Below are 20,330 nucleotides of genomic sequence, written 5' to 3' on the forward strand. Positions count from 1 at the left end.
ATAAATGGACAATCTTAGTGAGGTATTGTTCGACCACAGACTCCAGAACAGCTTCAGTTCTCCTTGGCCAAGAATCTTCAAAGTTGAGGAGATTGTGTTTTGATGATGATGGTGGATGCCACTGGTCAAAATGGTCAAAATGCACCAAAATCTGCCACATGTATTTGGTGAATGTGTCATTTCATATGATTAAAATCATTTTCATGCTCATCGAACCATTGAGTGAGCCCTCCTGCCACATATAGAAGCATCTGAATTTACTTTGTGTTCCTCTACTCTATCCTGAATATCCATCTGTATCTGTTCCAGGTTCCTGTCATAGCCTTCTGAAAGCACACTTCACTGTTTGTGAGGTGATTGGAGCTCTGCCCATTTTCACACCTGGCCTATCACTGTGGAAAACACACGCTGCATGGTTTCAGATTTTGATTATTGAGATGATTATTATTTAATACTGTCCAAACAATACTTCTTTTGAGCCATGTGGAAATTGTGTGTGTGTGTGTGTGTGTGTGCATGTTGGGGCGTTGTTAGTTGGACTGGCCTGGGCACAGGGAGTAGCCTCTCCTCCTCATTAACACAGCAGTGCACCTGTGATCACTCTGATATTCTCTTTGAGAGCATTAAGGTTCTCAGCGGGGGATTTTGAGGGGGGTGCTGGGGTTCGCCATTTTGATCCCGGTGAATTAGGTGTGGCACGCTCGCCCGACAGCTCGCCTGATGTCTGGTAGATGGGATAAAAGGAGAGGGAGAGCACAAATAGGCCTTTGTTGTAGGCTTGAATGCTAATACACTCTGATGATACAAACAGATACGGACTACAAAACAATGCAAAAAAGTTCTGACAAATACGAATGCACACACACATTCAGCATGATAGAAGGGATTTCTCTCAGGGTGTGTGTGTGTGTGTGATAGAACTGTAGCTTGTAATCACCAGTAAAGCTAATTGTGTAAGATTTTTATGTAAATACTCTGCGGACTCATTAAGTACAATTGGAGGCTGTAAATCACAGAACATTCCGACTAAACAGATTCAGCCTGTTTGCATCAGTGATTATGAAGATGAGAGGAATCATTTATCCATCCTGTTGTTTTTGTAGACTTTCGTTCTTTCTTTCTGCTCCAGTCTAAGTTTATGGCAGCTCCCTGAATATTTTAAGCCAAACAATTCTTTGACATCTGGCCTCCACTGATATGAAGCATGTTCATTAAGCACTGGCCTATATGAAGATAGAAGTGTACTGAAGAGCTTCAAGTAAATGCAAAGTCTCAATCCTATCTTTATGGCAAGATGTCACGCCACAGTGAGTAAAGCCAGTAACTGGATGCTGGAAACTCCCAGTTAAATGTCCTGGAACATCCTGAAGGTGATGATGGTGATGGGGGGATGGTGGTTTGGCAGTAGTAGGTGTGAAAGGAAGTGGGAGTGATGGATAAGATCAGACTGGAGTTGAAAAAATAGCAGAAATTCACCCATAGAGGAATAATGGCTAAAAATGAGAGAAAAGATCTTCGTTTATTGAGGTTTCTTAATTTTTAATTCTCACCCAGAAAAAAAAAAGAACTGATTGAGATTTTTTCAGTGTTTTCTCCTGAAGCTACCCCCTCAAACACCGGGAATGTTTCACTGTTTGAGCTGGTTTCATGTCATAACCCTCACTCTCTGCGTGTGTCCTGTCTGTATCTACATTGACCACTATCCAACAAAGGCAAAGGTGCCAAAAGAAATAGGACTGAATAGGTCTTATAACAGTGACTGTTTTATTCACAGTTAGCTGGTTTCTGGGAATTGAACTGAGAGTGATTACCTCTGGCCAACTCTTTCTGCTGGATGGTTGGGGGAAAGCTGATTGAGCTGGCACCTAGTTTGTAGCTTTCAAGGATATTCAGCGCTGTGATGATGACCACAGGGGCTGGGATAAGAAGGCCTTTGTTGGAGTACAGCAGCAAGTCAGTGTGCTGTCGTCAGAGGTTTGATTGGAAAAAAGGTCTCCTATTTTTAGTGTTGGAATAACAGCGGAGGCCTCGTACCTGGCCCCTCTTACCTAAATGTCTCGTCTTTCACACACTTTAATATGAGATGAAGTAGGAATCACGACAGTTTCCAGATTCTGTCCACCTCAAAATGTCTTTTTTTTTTGCCTGCCTTCAGGAAAGTTGGTAAATGTTAGGTTAATCAGTGTAAATGGTTCCAAAGGTGGCTGTTTTAATGCATGCATTTCTTGAGGGGTCAGCACTTGCTCCATATGTGTGGTTAGTATTTTGTCCAAACATACCAAACCATTTAGAGGAAGGAAATGCCATCATGTATCCTTGAATTGATATTTATGTATGAAATGGAAACCAAACAGAATGATACTCGGTGTAAACTGCAGCATTGTACTCAGGGGTGTTTCTGTATCGTTGAACCGCATTTGCGCTTGTAGTGTTATTGGGTCTGTACATCCATGTTTTTTTTATCTGTGGGGTCTAGTTTGTAGTAATTGGTGTTCCTCTAGTCTTATTCTCCAAATTTGTTTTTGTTCCGCTGATACCTAAAGGAAACACCCCCCTCCCTTGATGTAGATACAGTGTTTAGCCTGTTGACCTTTAATTAGCCATCCTGTGGCTGTGGAGCAACCTGCATGCCAGAGCCCAGCAGCTCTGGTGGGGGTCTATTGATGAGTAGTGGATGGCGAGGAACAAGCCGCACTCACTGCTGAACATCAGATACAAGCATGAATAAAACATTCATGTTGCTCCTTTAATGAAGTCTCACCCATTGGGTGTGATGATGAAAAATTAATGTAGCTGCTGAAGAAGTTGCTAACCAGCGGGAATGATTAGCAATTCTTTAAAAGCCAATGTTGTTGGACGGTTAGAGGCTGGAAAATGTAGTAAAATCCACAAAAGACAAACAGAGAAACATTTCAGCATGGCAACATGTTTTTGTAAGTCATGTGCGGGTATGCAGGGTGGAGAGAGATTTAACATGCCAAGGGAGTCTCATCAGATACCTAGAGCATTAACTCTCACACTATAATGCAAACATGTTAATTTTAGAAAACTTGTTAAATAAATATAGAAGGAAAACTACCAAGGACCATAAGATAGCTGGTGTTTGTATAACCAGAGTCTAGCAAATTTAAAAAGTGTCTGCGCGATCAAAATCTATTTGAAGCACAGCAAACCAAAGTGCTCAGAAATTTCATCCTGTGTGCAGTAAGTCGTAATGTTTTGACGACTCCCTGATGTGTACACCAACAACAATCTGTGGACAGTAAAATCAAAATCAGGCTCAGGCGCAGCTACATTCACTGAGAACGTTAATGACATGCAGACACATTATTGGTAAGAATCACTCACTGATCTAACCTGTTACAGATTCTTGTTACAGCGGGTTGTACTTTGATCTACTCCTTAATCTGTAGCAGATGAAATATTGATGAAGTGAAAGAGGCAAAACGCAACATGTACATGAAGGATGTTTTGTGGGATTTTGCAGATGTCTTTGTTGTTATAGACTGAAACATTGTCCAAGAAGGTAGAAATCTCAAGTGTAATCACGCCAAATGAACACCAATGTTTCGCTCCAGCCACCTTGGTGCATGGGGGATTGTTTGGTGCAAACGTACTGCCTCACTCACTGCAGTTAGTTTGCACGGCGCAAAATCTTGTCCATCAAAGGTCAGTATCAGCCCCCTATGTTTCCGGTAGTCTTAAGCTGTGGAGTGAGTCCACCTCAGCATTGCGCTGTGTGAGAGGTCCCGACCTGGAGCTGTTATATGCTCTGCTGCATGAAAAGGGGGATCACTGATGCACTAAGAGGTTCCTTTGAAGAGATTTGCAGCGCTTCCTTATCTCTCTATGTGAAAGAATAAAGCCTGGACCCTTCCCTGCCACTCCCTGTCACCCAGGGAACAGGCTGCTGGGAGATTTGTGCCAGATCCTGCTTCTGAAACCACAGCCACATCAGTGGGACAAGGAGCTCTCATCTCCACTGTAGAGCTGTATGCTTTCACTGTGTGTGTGTGTGAGTGTGTGCGTGCTCTTTGATGTCAGGCGGTACACAGTGTCCCCCAGGTGTTCAACACCACACCGGGGTTGCGTATTGAGAAACCCTCCTCCCTGTCATCCACACTTACATGCTAGCTTTTTACACCCTCCATCCTCTGAGGGACCCTCTGTGTCCACACACAACTTCTATTCAGGGAGTCTCCAGGTCCTGAAAAACTCTGAAACACTGATCTGTTCTTACATTTACTTAAAAAAAAAGAATGCATATACCCAAAGTGTATATGCTGAATAAAATATATGATATTACATATGCAAAATATGGTGCATCTTCTAGTTTCAAGTTGTCTTTGATCCTCATAGTGTAGTATTCAAACCCTAGACACCATGTTTTCTATGGCAGCAGCATTACATCAAATGAGAAAATTCCAGATTTTCTGTTGTCGTCTGCTCATCTCCACAAAAATCAGCCTGTTATGTTTTAGTGAACGTGAGGGTTTATAGCACATTTATAGCTGGACGTTATAACTTCATGTTCTCAGAAGCATTCAGTCTCATTTCATGGTTGACCAGGCGTGTGAGGGATTAGGGTGAGCAAATGAGACTGGTTTGTTGTGTCAGAGGTGATTTGGACTCTTATCAGTGGCAGAGCTGTAGATCTACTGGAGGCCTAAGCTGACAGCCTTAATCGAATGACCACTTTAGTTAGCGTCTGAGGGTATTGTCTCTGTGTTGGGCGCATAATGAGCCACTGTATGCAGAGGCTGTCCTGGAAGTAGCCCCCGCGTTATGTCTGTTGTTTGTCTGATTTGTATTGTGTCAGTATTGTGTGAGTCTGTCTGTATTCGCCTTGAATGACAGGATAACAAAACTTATTTGTCACCTTTCTTTGTCCTCTTAATTCTGTTTGTATCCCCAAATGAACAAAGAGATTTTTCATAGAACTTTCTCTGTTTTGATTTTGATACCAAAACATGTCATATTGACACGAGTATTAAAAAACTGGCAGTGGCAGCAATGAAAGCAGTGAAAATGAACCATATCATGTCAGTGATCTTCAGTATGGTTTTATTTGATTGCAGCTATCCTGTTAGTTTAACAGTGACATAATAATGACTGAATAATAGATACTGTCACAGCGGTGTTTTGTAAAGAAATCTACCTCTGGTGGAGAAGCTAATCTGCCATTTCAAATGTAATTGTGTTTGTTGTTGACCTGGAAAAGTCTCTCTCTGTCCCCTTCTGTCGTTCATCTGTCTGACCGGCCAGTCATTTGGGGTCTTGTCCAAATGATCCTGATCCTGTCAACACATTCAAATATTCTGGGGTGTGGTTTTTTTTTTTCTGAATGAATTAGCTCTGTATCATCCAGACACAGACGGCAGACAGCCACAAATGCATGCACACGCACACCCACAGGCAGCAGTTTTGGTTGTCAGGGTCCATAGATCATGGGTCATGTGTATTTGTGCTTTAGTCCATGCAGCATAAAGTCACAACAGGAACAGATAAGACCGGTCCCAGGTTGGCTTTGGAAGCCAAATCCCCAGCAGCCCCCTAGTGCTAATCGGATTAGTTGAAAAGTTAGCAGCACGACCCCAAAGAGACACAACATTTTTTACACTGACTTCTGTGACATATTTTTTCTTTCCAGTCTCCGTAATCTGCTTCTCGTCTCAAAGCCGTCTCACATCATCTTTGTCACAGTAAACAACAGCCTCAGTACGTGATGAACTGTTTTTAACCTCTGCTTTGGTGGATGAAATAGCATCTTTTGGCTGACTGGTGGGTGGAGTGTATGTGAGTGTGTGTGTGTGTATGTAGGGGGGGGGGGGGGGGGGGGTGATCTGGTCCACCCAGGTGGGGGAACAATGGCGCTCCGGTTGTCTTAAAAGGAATGGTTGGCTGAGCATAGGCCCAGGCAGAGGAGGGAGGGACAGACAGAAAAAAAAAATGAGTTGTGAAAATGATTGGTGCTGGTGGGGGTGGTGGTGATGGGGGAACAGCCTGCTGAATGGGGGCAGCAGGGTGGCAACTGGACTCTTAAAGCTCTTTTCATGCTTGGTCTGTTTCAACCAACGCTGAAAACACACACGAGGACACTGAGGTCTAGCTAATTGTTTTTCCTTTATTTTTGAAAACCATTAAATAGTCAAAAACAACAATGGGAATGTCCCTAATTTTTTTTTTGTTTGTTTTTTTTACTTTTTCTCCCCACTGGGTATTTGACAATACTAAATGTATATTTTCCTACATAATTTAGCAGCACAGTTCACATAAAATTAGAACTTAAGACAATAAAGCTTGCTCCACAGTGTTTCTTTTTCCTGCACCCGTAAGTACATTCACAAGTACTGTGGAAGAGTGCTCCACCTATGTCGCTTTGCAGTTCTATAACACTGTGGGACTCACGATAGACGGTTAAAGGGGGTCAGAATTAATGCAATAGAACCAGAGAACTGGTGTGTGTGTTCCCATAATACTTCTCAACCACCAGCAGTTTGGTACAGAGCTTTGGGAATGTTATGCTAGCAGTACAAAAACTGATTTGCAGAAATACTAAGTGATACTGGAAGAAGTAAATGATGGAGAAGGCAGAAATGGCTGTTCTGTACTCTTCTCAACCTGCGAAAAAAAAAAGTCCTGCAGACAAATGTGAGAAATCAAGTCACAAGAGTAAGCAAAAGCATGGGAGTTAAGAAAAAGAGGCTGCATTAAAATAGTTAATAACATCACATGATGGATTAAATCCACTCAACATCACACGGCGACACCTGACAGTGTAAGGGGAGAGGACGGGAGGGGGGAGTATCCTTTACCATCTTGCATAACAACTCCAAACCAGATTAGACAGAGAAAATAAGTCTTTTTTTGTGCCATCGTGTTTTCTTTTGTCACTGTGCGAGCTGGCCCCTCTGTAACAGCAGCCAAGTCCAACATGCTTAAGAAAGCTCTTGGCTCTCTGATTCAACAGCCCAGTGTCAAACTGGCAAGCCTTTCCATGCCTGCATTCCCTCGATGATGCCAGGGGAACTGATTTTCTGGCCAAGATGTGGTTTTGTGGTTACAGTCAGCCAGGCAGAAGGGGATGAAAATTATGCCATGTGGACAAGAAACCTTTTCTTCTGTGTCTGCTAACTTGGCCGACTGGCTCCAGGTTAGTCTGGGAAGACATTCAGTCATTTGCCAAACACAATGCAGTTTAGAATATGATTAAGAAAAAGGCCAGTGTTAGAGTAACATGTAAAAGAGAAGAAGAACTAATGTTGGGCTCAAGCCACAGTGAAATGCCATTTTTTTATTTTAGAGTAATACTGTTTTATGGCTTTGAATGGTTCATGAATAACATGGGACCCACGGTGAAGCACCTGCAGAAAGCATGGAGTTGATTTATGTGCATGTCTGTGTGTTTTTCAGCTTGGGCCAAGGTGAAGGTGACCATGCATGAAAATGTCGAGGTGTACCTGGGTGACTCGGCTCAGATCCCCTGCCAGTACAGCTTCACTGACGCCAACAGCGAGCCCAGCTTTGTCATGATCCAGTGGTTTGTGGTGAGTACCGCTGGACCCACTGCAGAAACCGACACAGTCTGCCCGGAGCTATCGAACTGCTCATGTATTCTGTAGAGCTGCCCCCTTAGAGACGATAATTTGAATCATTAACCCCAGCTTAGTTTCTGGTTGAAGCATCAGACTTTTTTTTTTTTATTTATTTTGTCCACAGAAAACAAGAAGACACAAACAAATTAGAATTGTCAAAACAGATCAAATCAGAGGATAAACACTGGCCACAAGGACTTACAAAGACACTTAAACAGGAAAACATAACACTAACAGACTCTCCTCTGTTCTTTTCTTGGAGGTGATTTTCATGAATCCCTTGCTTGCAAAGCTCTCACACTCAGCCTAGTAAAATTCCACCGTTCACAACATACATGCTCACATGCAATCAGCATGGATCAACTCTCCTTGTACAAGGATGAGTTACCTGTAGGTATAGAAAACAGAGTGACCATAACCAGCTGGACACACATTTTACCACCTTACCACCATAAATGAACCAACATTTCCACTGATTTAACCCTAAAATATTGTGTATCTAAGATGTCAGAGGTGAGTGTACAGTGACGTGTGTCCTGACTGCGTGTCCTCCTGCAGAGAGCTGCCGGTAACAGCTCACGGATGCGGATCTTCTACGGCGATGACAGTCAGCAGGTGGTAGACAACAACACAGAGTACAGCGGTCGCATCGAGGTGACTTCAGATCAGCATGGAACGCAACTCAACATCCAGGAAGTCCGGCTGTCTGATGAGAGGGAATTCTTCTGCCAGGTTAACGGGCTGGCTGCCGGGAACGCAGAGGGCAAGACCCACCTCAGAGTGTTCGGTAAGGAAGTTAAAAAAATGGGGAAAAAAAAAACACTGGCAAACAAACAGCTGTTTAAAGAAAGATGTAAGATTTTCTTTCATGATGCTGAAGTGATTGTTTTCCTAATTCAGCTCCTCCAGAGGCTCCGGTGATCGAGGGTGTCCTTACTGGGATATCTGTGACCAGGGAGGGGCTGTCAAAGGTGGGTCTGCGTACTCTTAGACGCTGCCATCAACCAGTTACAATAATCTTCAGGATTTCCACGTTAAATGTAAAATCTCTTGTATACAATACATCAAGTAGTTACTGAAATCTCTGTTTCTCAATATTTCTCCATCCAGGTTGCATCATGTGAGGCTCAGAACGGCTTCCCTAAGCCCAACATCACCTGGTACAGGAACAGCATCCCACTGATGCCTACACCAGGACGTAAGGGCACAGAGTAGATGGTCCACTGTGTCTGTCTCACAGGGTCTGCCATGTAACAACCTCGTTTCTTTCCTTGGAATAAATCCAGGCCATGACTTTGCCCCATTTCATTTTATGTCTCAGCACATGGACACAGCACTGGAACCGGGAAAATCTTTTCTACACACACCATATCATAAAATTCAAAAGCACCTTAGAAATTGTAACAAGGAAATGCCCTGTTCACAGTCGGTTCGCCTCTCTTGAAGTATTTCATTTAGCTTAAAGTGTCCAAGTAGAGCTTCAAGCATGGCTACAGGGTCTTAGTCTTGTTAATTACCACTTCAGTATTAGCCGGGTCTGTGAACATGAGCATACTACTGTACCTGATTACATGATTACAGTCCTGTGTAAGTCAAACAACTGCTTAGATCTTCTTATTTGTTACTGCTGATGTGAAAATTAAAAAGTAAAATCTGATCTCAGTATTGGCTGCATTGCTACATACCTGTATTTTCTCGTCCATACTCCAGTTGTAAACGTGTTGACGCTGGTGACCTGGGATTCCAGGGAGTTCTACTCCGTCCAGAGCACACTGGAGTACAAGGTGGCCAAGGAGGACAAGGACGCACATTTCTCCTGTGAGGTCAGCTACTTTGTCCCGGGAGCCATCAGGACAGTCGAGTCCAACAGCATCAACATCACTGTTTACTGTGAGTTATCGCTGAGTCGTGCAGACCTGGATAATGGAGCGATTTAAACCACTGGCAATAGTTTATGTTAGAATAATTGCTCTTCTGAGGACCCCAACTTTAGGGAAATGCAATGCTAAATCACAGGACTACATCTTTACACATTATTTCCTCTGTTGGTCCATTGAAACAGTTTTGTAGGGATGCAGAGCCAAACGCAGTGTGTGCTGTCATTGCTGTGGAAATGGTCTTGTAAAGTGACTTTAGCAGCTTGCTGAATAAGCCTGCTTAATTTGATTGTGTGTGTGTGTGTGTGTGTGTAGACCCCACCACCATGGTGGAGCTGTGGAAGGAGTCGCCCCAGGGCTTGGTTAAAGAGGGGGATACTGTGGAGCTGCGTTGCCAGGGTGATGGCAACCCCCCGCCGACCTTCATTTTCAGCAGAGAACAAGTAAGAATGGACGGCCTTTTCTCACCCTAAAAGTCCCTGAGAGAGAATGGGTGACACACAGGAGACATGTAGGGAATGTTTTTGATATGCAGAGCTCACAGGGCCCCATGTAGACATGAGTGTGCAAGGTCTGTGAAGGCTCTGTCAGCTCTGACCCCGCAGATCCAGACTGGGACCGGAGGCCACACTGACAGGGCTCATGAGTAGGACTCATTCCCATGTCAGACACATATCCATTGTATGTGCACACAATGCAAAAACTCAGCTGACTGCCATTTTAACTTTTCCTAACTGGACAGTCAGGGACATTTGGTCTGTGGCTGCTCTCATGAAAAATGCTTTTCTCTGTTGTAGTTTTTTTTACAACCCTGATCTTATTTTAATACCGTTGGCTGACATCGTGTGTTGTGATATAATATTTTACTCACTCACAAAATTTATTGCTGAGATCTGGAGACACAATTACCCTGTTAGACATTGCTATAACCAGACAAAACGTCAGTCAAGACTGTAAGTCTGTAAAACTCATTACGCACCAGAATACACTATTGTTGTATGAGTGAAAATACAGAGACAACTTTGGCGTTATAAAATCCGTTACTGCGTCACATTACACTTCGATGGACTTGTACATGTTAATTTGCACTGTTGCCCAGCAGGCTCTCTTGACTGTGCTGACCTGCAGAGGAAGATGTGTTGCACCATCCACTCTTATTTAACTTAGCATAAACTGATTTTATTGTCCCTTCAGCGACTTTAAGCAGGTTGCTTTATCTTTAGAGTTTTTTCCTTCTTTCAGTAACTAGCTACTGAATTAAATGATGGTGCAACACACCAGGGGAGGTAAATGGTCCAGTACGGAGGAAATAGAAATAATCTCCTTAGCTACACTTGCACGTGAACAAGCTTCTAGAACTACATACTTTGCGAAAACACAACATTGAATTTTTCAGGCCTTTAGTTGGGGCAGGTGTCCTTAGTGGGGCAAAAAAAAGTTTTTGAGACATTGCATGGACAGTATCACACTATGGGAGGTTATTACACTTTGTGTCATGTGGATGATGTATGACTGTAGCCAGTTTTATAGCAATTCATCCTGGAGCTGTCAAGATATTTCACTTTGGACCCAAGGGACAGGGATATGGATGGAGTCGTCAGAAGTTATTACTCACACTGTCAGTTATTTATGCTCTTTAGATGTCTGAAATTTACTTTGTGGATTAGGTTTGTCCAAACATACTTAACATAGTTTTGCAGACTCACAGTTTTACAATGCAGTGGACAATATAACAGACTGTGGGTTTAGATTTTAGGGTTAAATATTTAGGATTAAATTCTCTCCCGGACTCTGACCACTTGTCACTCTTGCCCTAATGGATTCTGATGTAAATTGTGGCCGCCTTTGAAGCTGTGTCCCCAGGTCTCAGCTGCAAAACTGGTCAGTAAATGATACCATGATCACCGAAACTAGGAATAGAAGATGGCAAAAAAAAAAGAAATCCTGAAACTGACACCATCTTCTGATGCTAAGTTTCAGATATCATCAAGTTTTTATTTGCAGAGTTAAAAGTGATGAATTCATGCATCATTTGGGGAAACTATCATTTCAAACTGGCAACCAAACACAGGATTTTCACCCCGTGTTTGATCACTCTCTGTGAGGACTCCAAAGATTACACGATGCACGAGTGGGAGGGTTCGATTCATCAGCTATTTTCCACCCACAGACTCTCTTTCCACAAAATAATAAAACTGAAGGAACTCAGTCACCTTTTCAATATGATGCTAAAGTCTCCAACTGCCCCCCACAGGACTAAGCTGTGTGACAATTTCCATTAGCCTACTCTTGAAAATATAATATGTCTCATAACGATTTCTTAGTTACCTTTCTTTGCTTTCATATGATCACAGTACATGATCAGAGTATTTGTTGCAGGAGCAGGATGTTCACCTGGACAGCAGCGGTGACGTGTTGATCCTGACACAAGTGTCACGGAAGGACAGCGGCATCTACCAGTGCCGCCCTCAGGACACTGACAGTTTCACCGAGGTCAAAGGAGAAATGCAGCTCACTGTGCACTGTGAGGAGCAATCACACATACCAAAGAACATGCAAACACATATAACATGTATTTAAAATGGTGTCATTTGGCATTTTTTTTTATAATGATCATCTCATTTCAGTCTCAGAAAGAAAGGAAATATTCCTGTGTCTTGTTTTGTCTTCAGATTTGGACCCAGTCGTGGTGGTACCTAAAGACTCAGAGGTCATGCTCAAAGGAGAGGATTTGACCGCAACCTGCAACGCTCTGTCGTCCCTGAAAACATCCACTGTTTGGTACAAGGTACGTTGCACATTAGACTGCAGACTAGATTAGACTATCTTAAATTATCTTTAAAATCTTTGTGAGGAGCAGGCAGTTTAGACCAGCTGAAAGATCATTAACAGTTGCGTCAGTTATAATATCATTCATTTTCATACCAACACATTTCAGTACAGTGGCAATACAGGCTTTCAAACACTGTACAGTAAAACAGTGCTAAGTAACATGTAAAATGAATGAGTGAAAATGTAAATATATGAGCCAACAACACCTGTGTGTGTACTTATTGTCTATCTGTGTGTGTGTGTGTGTATGTTTGTGTAGGATGGGAGGCAGGTGGGTACAGGGAACATGTTGCATCTGCAGGATGCCACCTATGAAACGACAGGAGAGTACAAATGTGAGGTGACCGTTCCTTCCCTGCCCACCCTGCACACCAGCGGCTCAGTTCACATCATCGTCCAAGGTCAGTCGTCCCCCACACAAACTCCTCTTTACTCGTGATGCCAAGAGAAGCTTCATAGTCTTAGATATTTTCAGGACTTTTAGGGCTCTTAGATATGTGGACATGTCTTTGTTGTATGACTCTTATGGTCATGAATGGAAACACCTGTGCTTGTTACTGGAAATGTCAGCCAGGCAACTGTTGGACTTTATTTTGAAGAAGGCAGTGTATTGAAATGTCGCTCTTTAGAAAAGTTTCTAAAATATGGTGAACTCTACTTCTGAATACGATTTGAGACTTTATGGTATGCACACTGAATACTGAACGTGTGTGTGTGTGGGTGTGTTTGTCTAGGTGGTCCCCAGCTGGTGGGGGTGGATCAGGAGGTGCAGCTGGAGGAGGCAGCAGGCAGGATGGTGAACCTGAGCTGTGAGGCTCAGGGCTACCCGCTGCCCAGCATCTCCTGGAACATCATCGGCAGCCAGGTATCCGATCTAACTCTCAGCACTGACTGGGGATGCAGTTCATCGTGCAGTGTTCATGTACAGTAGACCCTGGTTTTGTTAGTAGTAACGCTAACAGTTGACACTAACGTGAAGACTATGAGAGCAACATTTTGAATTAAAGGCCTGCTTTTACTGTGGTGGCACAGTCAAACCAGAGGCTTTACACTTCATCAACAAGGTGTGTTTGCGTGTGTCTCTGCAGAACTGGCATGAGGTGGTGAGCAGGGCAAATGAGCACATGACTCACAGCGTGGTGTCAGTCAAAGTCACCTCGGACATCAGCGCTCAGTGCAACGCTTCCAATGACATGGGCACTGAATTCAAGGCTTTCAGCATCAAAGCCAGTAAGTGCTTTTCACTCACCTTCACTGTGTGTGTGGCTCGTAAACGAGGTGCATGAGAGGGAACCACTTTAGGCTTAGAAATGATGGCAAACCATTATTTTTTGAATGTCCTGAAATGCGGATGGTTTCCTGCATGCTTTGCCTTTAGAGCGGAAATCATCATCATCAGTCTAAGATTTGCATTTTAACAGTGCTAGTTTAGAAAATTCCTAAATTGAGTGAAGGGGACATATGCAGGTTTTTCCCATCCTTTAAACTAGTCTTTATTTAGACAGGAACCTCTCGGGAAGAACTACAGTGCTCGTACGATATTTGGCACCTGGTGCACAGATTGACAACCGTGTTTAGCTGGAAAACTAGTTCGCTTATGACTGTCGAAAGATGCTCACGCCCGCATCCCCTAATAAAATTTCTAGTGAATTTCATCATTTATTAAGTCGGGAGTTCTGCTGCTTATTTCATAATCCGAGAGACGACGCAATTTTACACATCTCCTCATTTTTGACTAAGTCAGCATTTCTGTATGCCTTCAGATTAACAATAATGGCTGCAGCAGCACAAGTTTACATAATCTACACAGAGAAAGAGATTAAATGCTTGATTACCGCTTGATTATCATCTCCTCCATGAAGTAATGAATGTCCAGCAAAACATGAGATCAAATAGGAATTAAGAGAGTCCCAATTTAATGGCTTGTAACTCTGTGTTTGGGCACTGATGCAGCCTCTTTTCTTCCTTCACATTGCTCAGTAAATATCACTTTCCATATCACTTAAGTGCTGCCACCGCTCCCTCTGTGGACCAGGTGCCAAATATCGTGAGAGCATTGTCGTATCAGGAATAAGGCCATGATGAATTACCAATAACAGCTATTTTAACAGATAAAGCCAGAAATATTACGTAGTCTGCATGAAAATGGCTTTAAACTCTTCAGTGGATTCTGACACACAGTCAGTTCTGTTTTCCTCTCCGCTCTAGGGGAATATGGGATTGCTTCTAAGTACTGAAGCAACTGGGATTAAATTAAATATGAAACGTGTGTATATATTGGGGTAATGTTGGTGGACGTGGACAGCTGCCCACTCTAAGTGTTGTTCTACTTGTTCACAGTTCCCAGGGTCACCACAACTGCTCCCTTCTCTCCTGGTAAGATTGTTGCCCCGCCGTCTCCTCATGTTAAAAAACGCCTCTTTCGCTCTTGCAAGGTTTCTTCTGTCCAAATTTGTTCACACTTTGGACTAAGTTCTGTCTGTGACCATGAAGTTTTGGAGGACTACATACATTATTTATCGTTTTCATGCAGGGACTGTATAACAGGACTGTCTTCGGTTTGCTGGCAGATCTTTGGGATGGCCTGTGGGCATATTAAATATTCTGTTTGATATAGAGTGAAAAGTCTTAACACCAGCAAATTCAAGCATACCAAGATTTATTGTGATATTTGGACCAAATGCTCTGCAGGGGAAGAAAACTATTTGTATATCCCACTTTTATTTTTAAAAACAAAAATAAGACAATGAGACAAAAACACTAAAAAAAAAACTGTCTCACTTTTACTGCCTTTTCCAGACAGTCTTGTGTTTTATAGTGGATTATTACATACCAGGAAAAGTTGCAGTAAAGTATAGAGTGGGCCATTACTATGAGGCAATTTTCTCACTTTATCTGAGCAGTCAAACTTCATACCATTAAAATCTTCACTAGCCCGTGGGGAATACAGTGGGCACCCATTAAAAATATAGTAACAAATGTGAAAGAGAATGTGAAGTTAATCTAGAGTAGTCTGTTGTGTTTGGTCGCTTCCCTAATTATTCACTGACGTTATTAGAATCTCTTTTAGTCACATGGTCAGTTTGACCGGGCTGAAAAACAGGGAAGAGGGTTTATTCACGCACTTAACAAGATGTGAAAGATCTGCTTTAATAATGAATTACATCACTGTTTTATGACACGGAGATTCGTAAAATGAACAGTGTCGTTTCAGTCATTTCTTTTTTCAGTTTTTGTGGATTCAGCACATTCAGAAGGCTGATCCGGAGCAGCAAACAAAATCCAGAAAATAGTCTCACTCGTAGGTAAAGGCTAAAAATACTTCTGACCCCAAATTGATGGTAAATGGTACATTTATATGAATAACTGTATGATTTTATATAACTAATATGATCAGCTGGGGCCCAGATCCCAGACTTGCGTCAGCTGTGGGAGCGGCATCATTCACTCAAGAGTAAAAGATATTAAAAGCTTGAGAGCAGGGTAAAAGCTTTTTTGGTTTTTTGTCTCTTCTCTGTGAGGTTTCACTCCAGTTATTCATCTAGTCCAGGCAGTCATGAGTTCTGGGCAGAAAAAGGGATAAGATCTGGAAAAAAAAAACCCAGAACAAAACATATAAATCCTGAAATCTTGGATCATCATCTTGTAGGGCTGTGGCCAGAAATCCCATTTGTATCATTTAATTATAGATAAAGTCTTAAAAAACTAAACTAACCAGATACATTCTCAGTTCTCATAAGAAAATTATCCAAGGCCCGAAATGATAAAGTAAGTGCACACACTGTAGTAATTTGGAGAAAGATGTTTTGTTTTTCTATTGAAATGTTACTTGTTAATATTCGTTGTGCTTCTAAAACACCAGTTGTGCTGCACTTCAGAATCCTTTACCACTTTAATGACACTGAAATATAACAGACATAATTTCACGCTCGGCTAGTTATTTCTTTTGCATGACGAAATGGACTTTGTTCAATAAGCCGCTGAAGAAACAAAATGGTTTAAGTGATGTAAAGTGAAGGTGTAGAACAGTTGTTGGGAGACCTGCCAGAGACGGATTAAAAAAGGTTGGAAAGCCTGTGGGTCAAGTTACAAAGACAGTGACACTTCCCATCTCTGCACTGTAAACATCCAAGGTCCTTCAAACTTCACTCCCCCAGTTTGTAACACAGGCTTTCTGTTCTACATTAAAGTCCAGTCTGAGGGTTACTGGGTCATTTTCCAAGACTTGGCAAAGCTCCTCCACAGACACAGAAGATATTATACGACTGTTGCAACTGTTTTCACAGGCAGACACGCAACCAAGCCAAGACTTTACCCTCAGTGTCATTTGTGGCTGCCAAAATTAGCTTTAAACGCCATCAAAGTGGCTCTGAGATGAGTAGTATTATTCAGTGGTTTGACACTAACGTGATTGTCTCTCTGTCTTTGTCTGTATGTGTGTTTGCGTAGCTGAAGGCAGTGGAGTGATCATAGTGGTGATCATACTGTGTCTGCTTCTGCTGGCTATTCTCGGCAGTGTTCTCTACTTCCTGCATAAGAAGGGAAAGATCCCCTGTGGACGCTCAGGGAAGCAGGAGATGTGAGTACTGTCTTTTCTAAATCCGTCTGTGTCTTTAGAACCACACAACACCACATTCTTAAAGGAGAAGACCTGATCTGAGGGGGGACCCGAGCACAGTCAGAATAGGACTCCTAATGACCTAAATAGACTGGGGAGTCTCGGGTCTCAGTTCCTCGGAACTGAGTGGACCTGTGATGGTTTCTAGTGCCAACCCTTGTTTCTGTCAGCAGTACCAAAGAGAAGACCACCAAAGATGACATTGTTGTTGAGATGAAGACCAACACAAAGAACGAGGAAGCTGTCCTCCTAAAGGCCGTCAACGGAGAGAAAAAGGGCCCTAATGACCAGGTAGATCTTGTGGTGGATGAATATGATTCCATTATTTCACAGTGTGAAAAAAAAAAGGGACTCAAAGACTCAAGACCTGCAGTATCCAGTACCCACCAAGGTTTGCGTCACACTGACGTCTTCCTCTGTCTCTTTCAGTAAAGTCCCGGACCGTTCAGCCGTGACGTTGTGCAGCAGGAGGCAGGACGTGTGAAGCCAGCAGTCAGTGTGTGTTGGAGGCAGTTGACACTTCCACTGATCTGAGACCTGCGGGGTAACTCCACCCCGTAGTCGGCACATTCCCTTATCATGCTTTGTTCTCAGCAGTATTCAGTAGATTTACACAGGAACACACAAACACATTAATGCACACATTACACACACACACCCACACACACAGGTATGTATGTACAGATGTGTATTTTCTTTTGAATGAATGTTCGCCTCCTCAACATTCAGTTTCTCCAATTGTTTTGTACCATTTCCTCAAAAGATGTTCAACCCTTGGCTGTTCAGTGTGTGTCTGATGATGTCTCTTATCCATCATCAGCTTTTGTTCTTGTTTGTTTTTATGAAAGTGTATATATTATATATATTTTGTTATTTAAGATATTTTGGCACTCAGATTTTCATTTCGTGGTAACGTCTGGGTCGCGCGCATGTTGATCCGTGTTCATGGGTCCAGGTGAGTTTTAGGACGGGACGTGATGTCAGAGACCAAACAAACGCCAGCTGCTCCTCTGCGGCAGCTCTTTACTGTCGGTTCACAGTCACACTGAGAGAAGGCTTTGTCAGTGTGTTTGCTTCAGTTTGATTTTTGATTGACACCAATATTTGTAGAAATTGATGCTGAAATTTACCAAAAAAAAAAAAAAAAAGAAATACTAAGGCATTTCCTCAAGATTCAGTGTCTTGTTTTTGTGGGGGAAAAAAAAAAACTCTGCTCTGCACTTAAATCATCAGGGGACAATAAAGCTTGAAATGCAGGGTAACCAGTAACAATAATAATATCTATAAAACCTGTCAATCACACACACTGGCTGCCTTCTTTTGCAAACTACTGTCAAGCCCTTGTACTGTTTGTAAATACATGTAGTGTACAGACCTGCTAGTGGTGGCCTTGGACTGTTACTGAAGGTGAAAAGGTCAAAGGTTAGTGATCTGCTGTGCCTGTTTTCAGAATTCACTATACACTGAATTTGTTTTTTTGTTTCTTTGGTTTGCTCTGTGTGTTTTCTTTGTGTTTCCACTGAGATCTAGTTGGGCCTGAAGAAGTGTTTCAGTGTTGTGCATGTTGAAGCCTCACACTACAGATAACAATCAGAAAATAACTGATAACAAAGGCTTTATATTGATTTCTTTCTTTTTGTTTGTCTGTGCAGTTTGAGAATCAACAGGCAGAGACTTGAAACTTGCTTAGATAATCTATCACAGTCATAACATTCTGTTCGCAGTTGGTAAATTCAGTTTTTACTGCAGACTGAAGAACACTGTGATGGATTACTGAACTCAAGAGCAAGTTTCAACTCTGCCCACTTTGCATTTTCACTAAATATGAGTCACAGAGCTAAAACTGTGGGCGGTGGGAGGTTTAAGATAAATCGCTGATGATCTTTGAAAAATCCAGAAGGTCATTAAATGACACCTACCACCGTTTTGAAGACATTTCCATTTGCTTCAAACCACCTGGATCAAAAATAGCATTTTTCCGGATCTCATTTTCATTTATACATTTTCATACACAATAATTTATTTTTTCAGATTTTTGTTTTCCTACGGGGCAAAAGAGTTTATGAGGATTCTTGAAATACCTTCAGAACACTGTTAAGTGTCTTTGGGCTTTTTAAAGATCATCAGAGATTTATATTTCAGTAAAATGTTTAGCTCTGGGACTCAAAAATAATGTTTTTCTTCCTGTTTTACAGTAAATCAGCTGAAACATGCATTAACACTGGTATGCTAGCTAAGGCCCGTGTTGTGAATATGATGTACTGATTTCTCACTGTGTAGGTTATTGTGAAAAGGATTTGACTTTTTGTTGCTGAGAGCGCCACATCGCCCCGATGACTTGCAGCATTAACAAAGTAGTGACGTGTTTTCTGTTTTGTTTTGTTTTTTTTTTTTTATATATTTTCCACTGAGTTGAGTTAAAGTTTTTGAAATATCCAGGTACCGGACGTCCTCAGGCAAGAAAGGTCCTCATGTGAAATGCGATGCTGTCATTATGGTTTGGAAAAGCTGCACAAAGCCATAACACCAACCACCTTCCTGTGTGCAGTCAGATATTCCTGATTTGATCTTTAGAGTAAAGCTGCACCTCTTCTTTTCAGTTTAACTTTCAATATGACATTCTTTGTTCTGGATTTTTCACCAGTGGGAAAACAAGTTTGAAAGTGAACATTGCAGTTATGTTTTGTTTTTTTTTCTAAACGTGTGTAAATTAAGTACTGTACATGTGATTCTTTGATGCTTGCATTTTTTTTTAAATATTTTTTTGCAAGAAAATAATGCCAAATAAAAATGTTTCATTTAAAGAGGGGCTGTTTTCTCTATCATAATTTTTTATTTATTTTTTTTGCAGAGGTATGAAAGAGTAGTTGGAATATAATCACTGCTGGGCTTCCCCTTTGCCTGAGGGCTCAGCATGAACCAGAATAGCAGCGAGTTGAGAGTGCTCAGTGTTAGCGCTGCACAGTCCCACAGCGAGGAGACAGGAAGGAGCACTGCCTCCAAACCGCTGTCAGCACGGCCTGGAAATGACTTCAACAGTAGCTCAGATTTCCAGCTGGAACCTGGAGGAGGAAGGCCAGAAAACACAGCCCACATCTGCAACGAATTCAGGCACCGTGGGCTCAGAGCTGCCCTTCTCACTGCCAAACAAATCAGCCATTCTCTATTCATGGAGCTTAAAAGGTAAAACTCCAGGTGAAGACGATGTGTTCATCTCTTGAGATAAAAGAGAACAGAAAAGAAAAAATATTATGAAGCAATAATGGCTTGTTTTTTGCTGCTTTTATTTTGTCTTGCATTTGCTCTGCTCAAACTTATTGCTGCCTGTCATGGTGTCTCACTTGGCATGACCACTGGGGGGCGCTCAAGTCTGACACTTTCCAGTTTTCCACATTGCGACTTTCTCTC

At 42.2% G+C, this 20,330-nt stretch overlaps 1 protein-coding gene across 2 annotated transcripts in view; it reads left to right on the top strand.

The window, feature by feature from the left end:
* The window catches only part of mcama (melanoma cell adhesion molecule a), a 36,997-nt gene extending 18,809 nt beyond the window's left edge, over positions 1-18,188 (top strand). The window contains exons 2-16 of one of the 2 annotated variants that reach the window (XM_041052519.1): positions 7,414-7,547; positions 8,154-8,382; positions 8,496-8,566; positions 8,706-8,793; positions 9,306-9,485; positions 9,788-9,915; positions 11,852-11,996; positions 12,145-12,260; positions 12,564-12,705; positions 13,039-13,169; positions 13,393-13,534; positions 14,645-14,680; positions 16,754-16,883; positions 17,093-17,213; positions 17,352-18,188. In XM_041052519.1, the coding sequence (XP_040908453.1) occupies positions 7,414-7,547; positions 8,154-8,382; positions 8,496-8,566; positions 8,706-8,793; positions 9,306-9,485; positions 9,788-9,915; positions 11,852-11,996; positions 12,145-12,260; positions 12,564-12,705; positions 13,039-13,169; positions 13,393-13,534; positions 14,645-14,680; positions 16,754-16,883; positions 17,093-17,213; positions 17,352-17,354 (1,796 nt within the window). In that variant the 3' untranslated portion in view covers positions 17,355-18,188. The remainder of the gene's footprint in view (positions 1-7,413; positions 7,548-8,153; positions 8,383-8,495; positions 8,567-8,705; positions 8,794-9,305; positions 9,486-9,787; positions 9,916-11,851; positions 11,997-12,144; positions 12,261-12,563; positions 12,706-13,038; positions 13,170-13,392; positions 13,535-14,644; positions 14,681-16,753; positions 16,884-17,092; positions 17,214-17,351) is intronic. The other variant, XM_041052520.1, reaches the window with a different exon arrangement.
* The last annotated feature ends 2,142 nt before the right edge of the window (positions 18,189-20,330 follow it).

The sequence above is a fragment of the Toxotes jaculatrix genome, chromosome 12 (genome assembly GCF_017976425.1).
Source record: "Toxotes jaculatrix isolate fToxJac2 chromosome 12, fToxJac2.pri, whole genome shotgun sequence".
Lineage (NCBI taxonomy): Eukaryota > Metazoa > Chordata > Actinopteri > Toxotidae > Toxotes > Toxotes jaculatrix.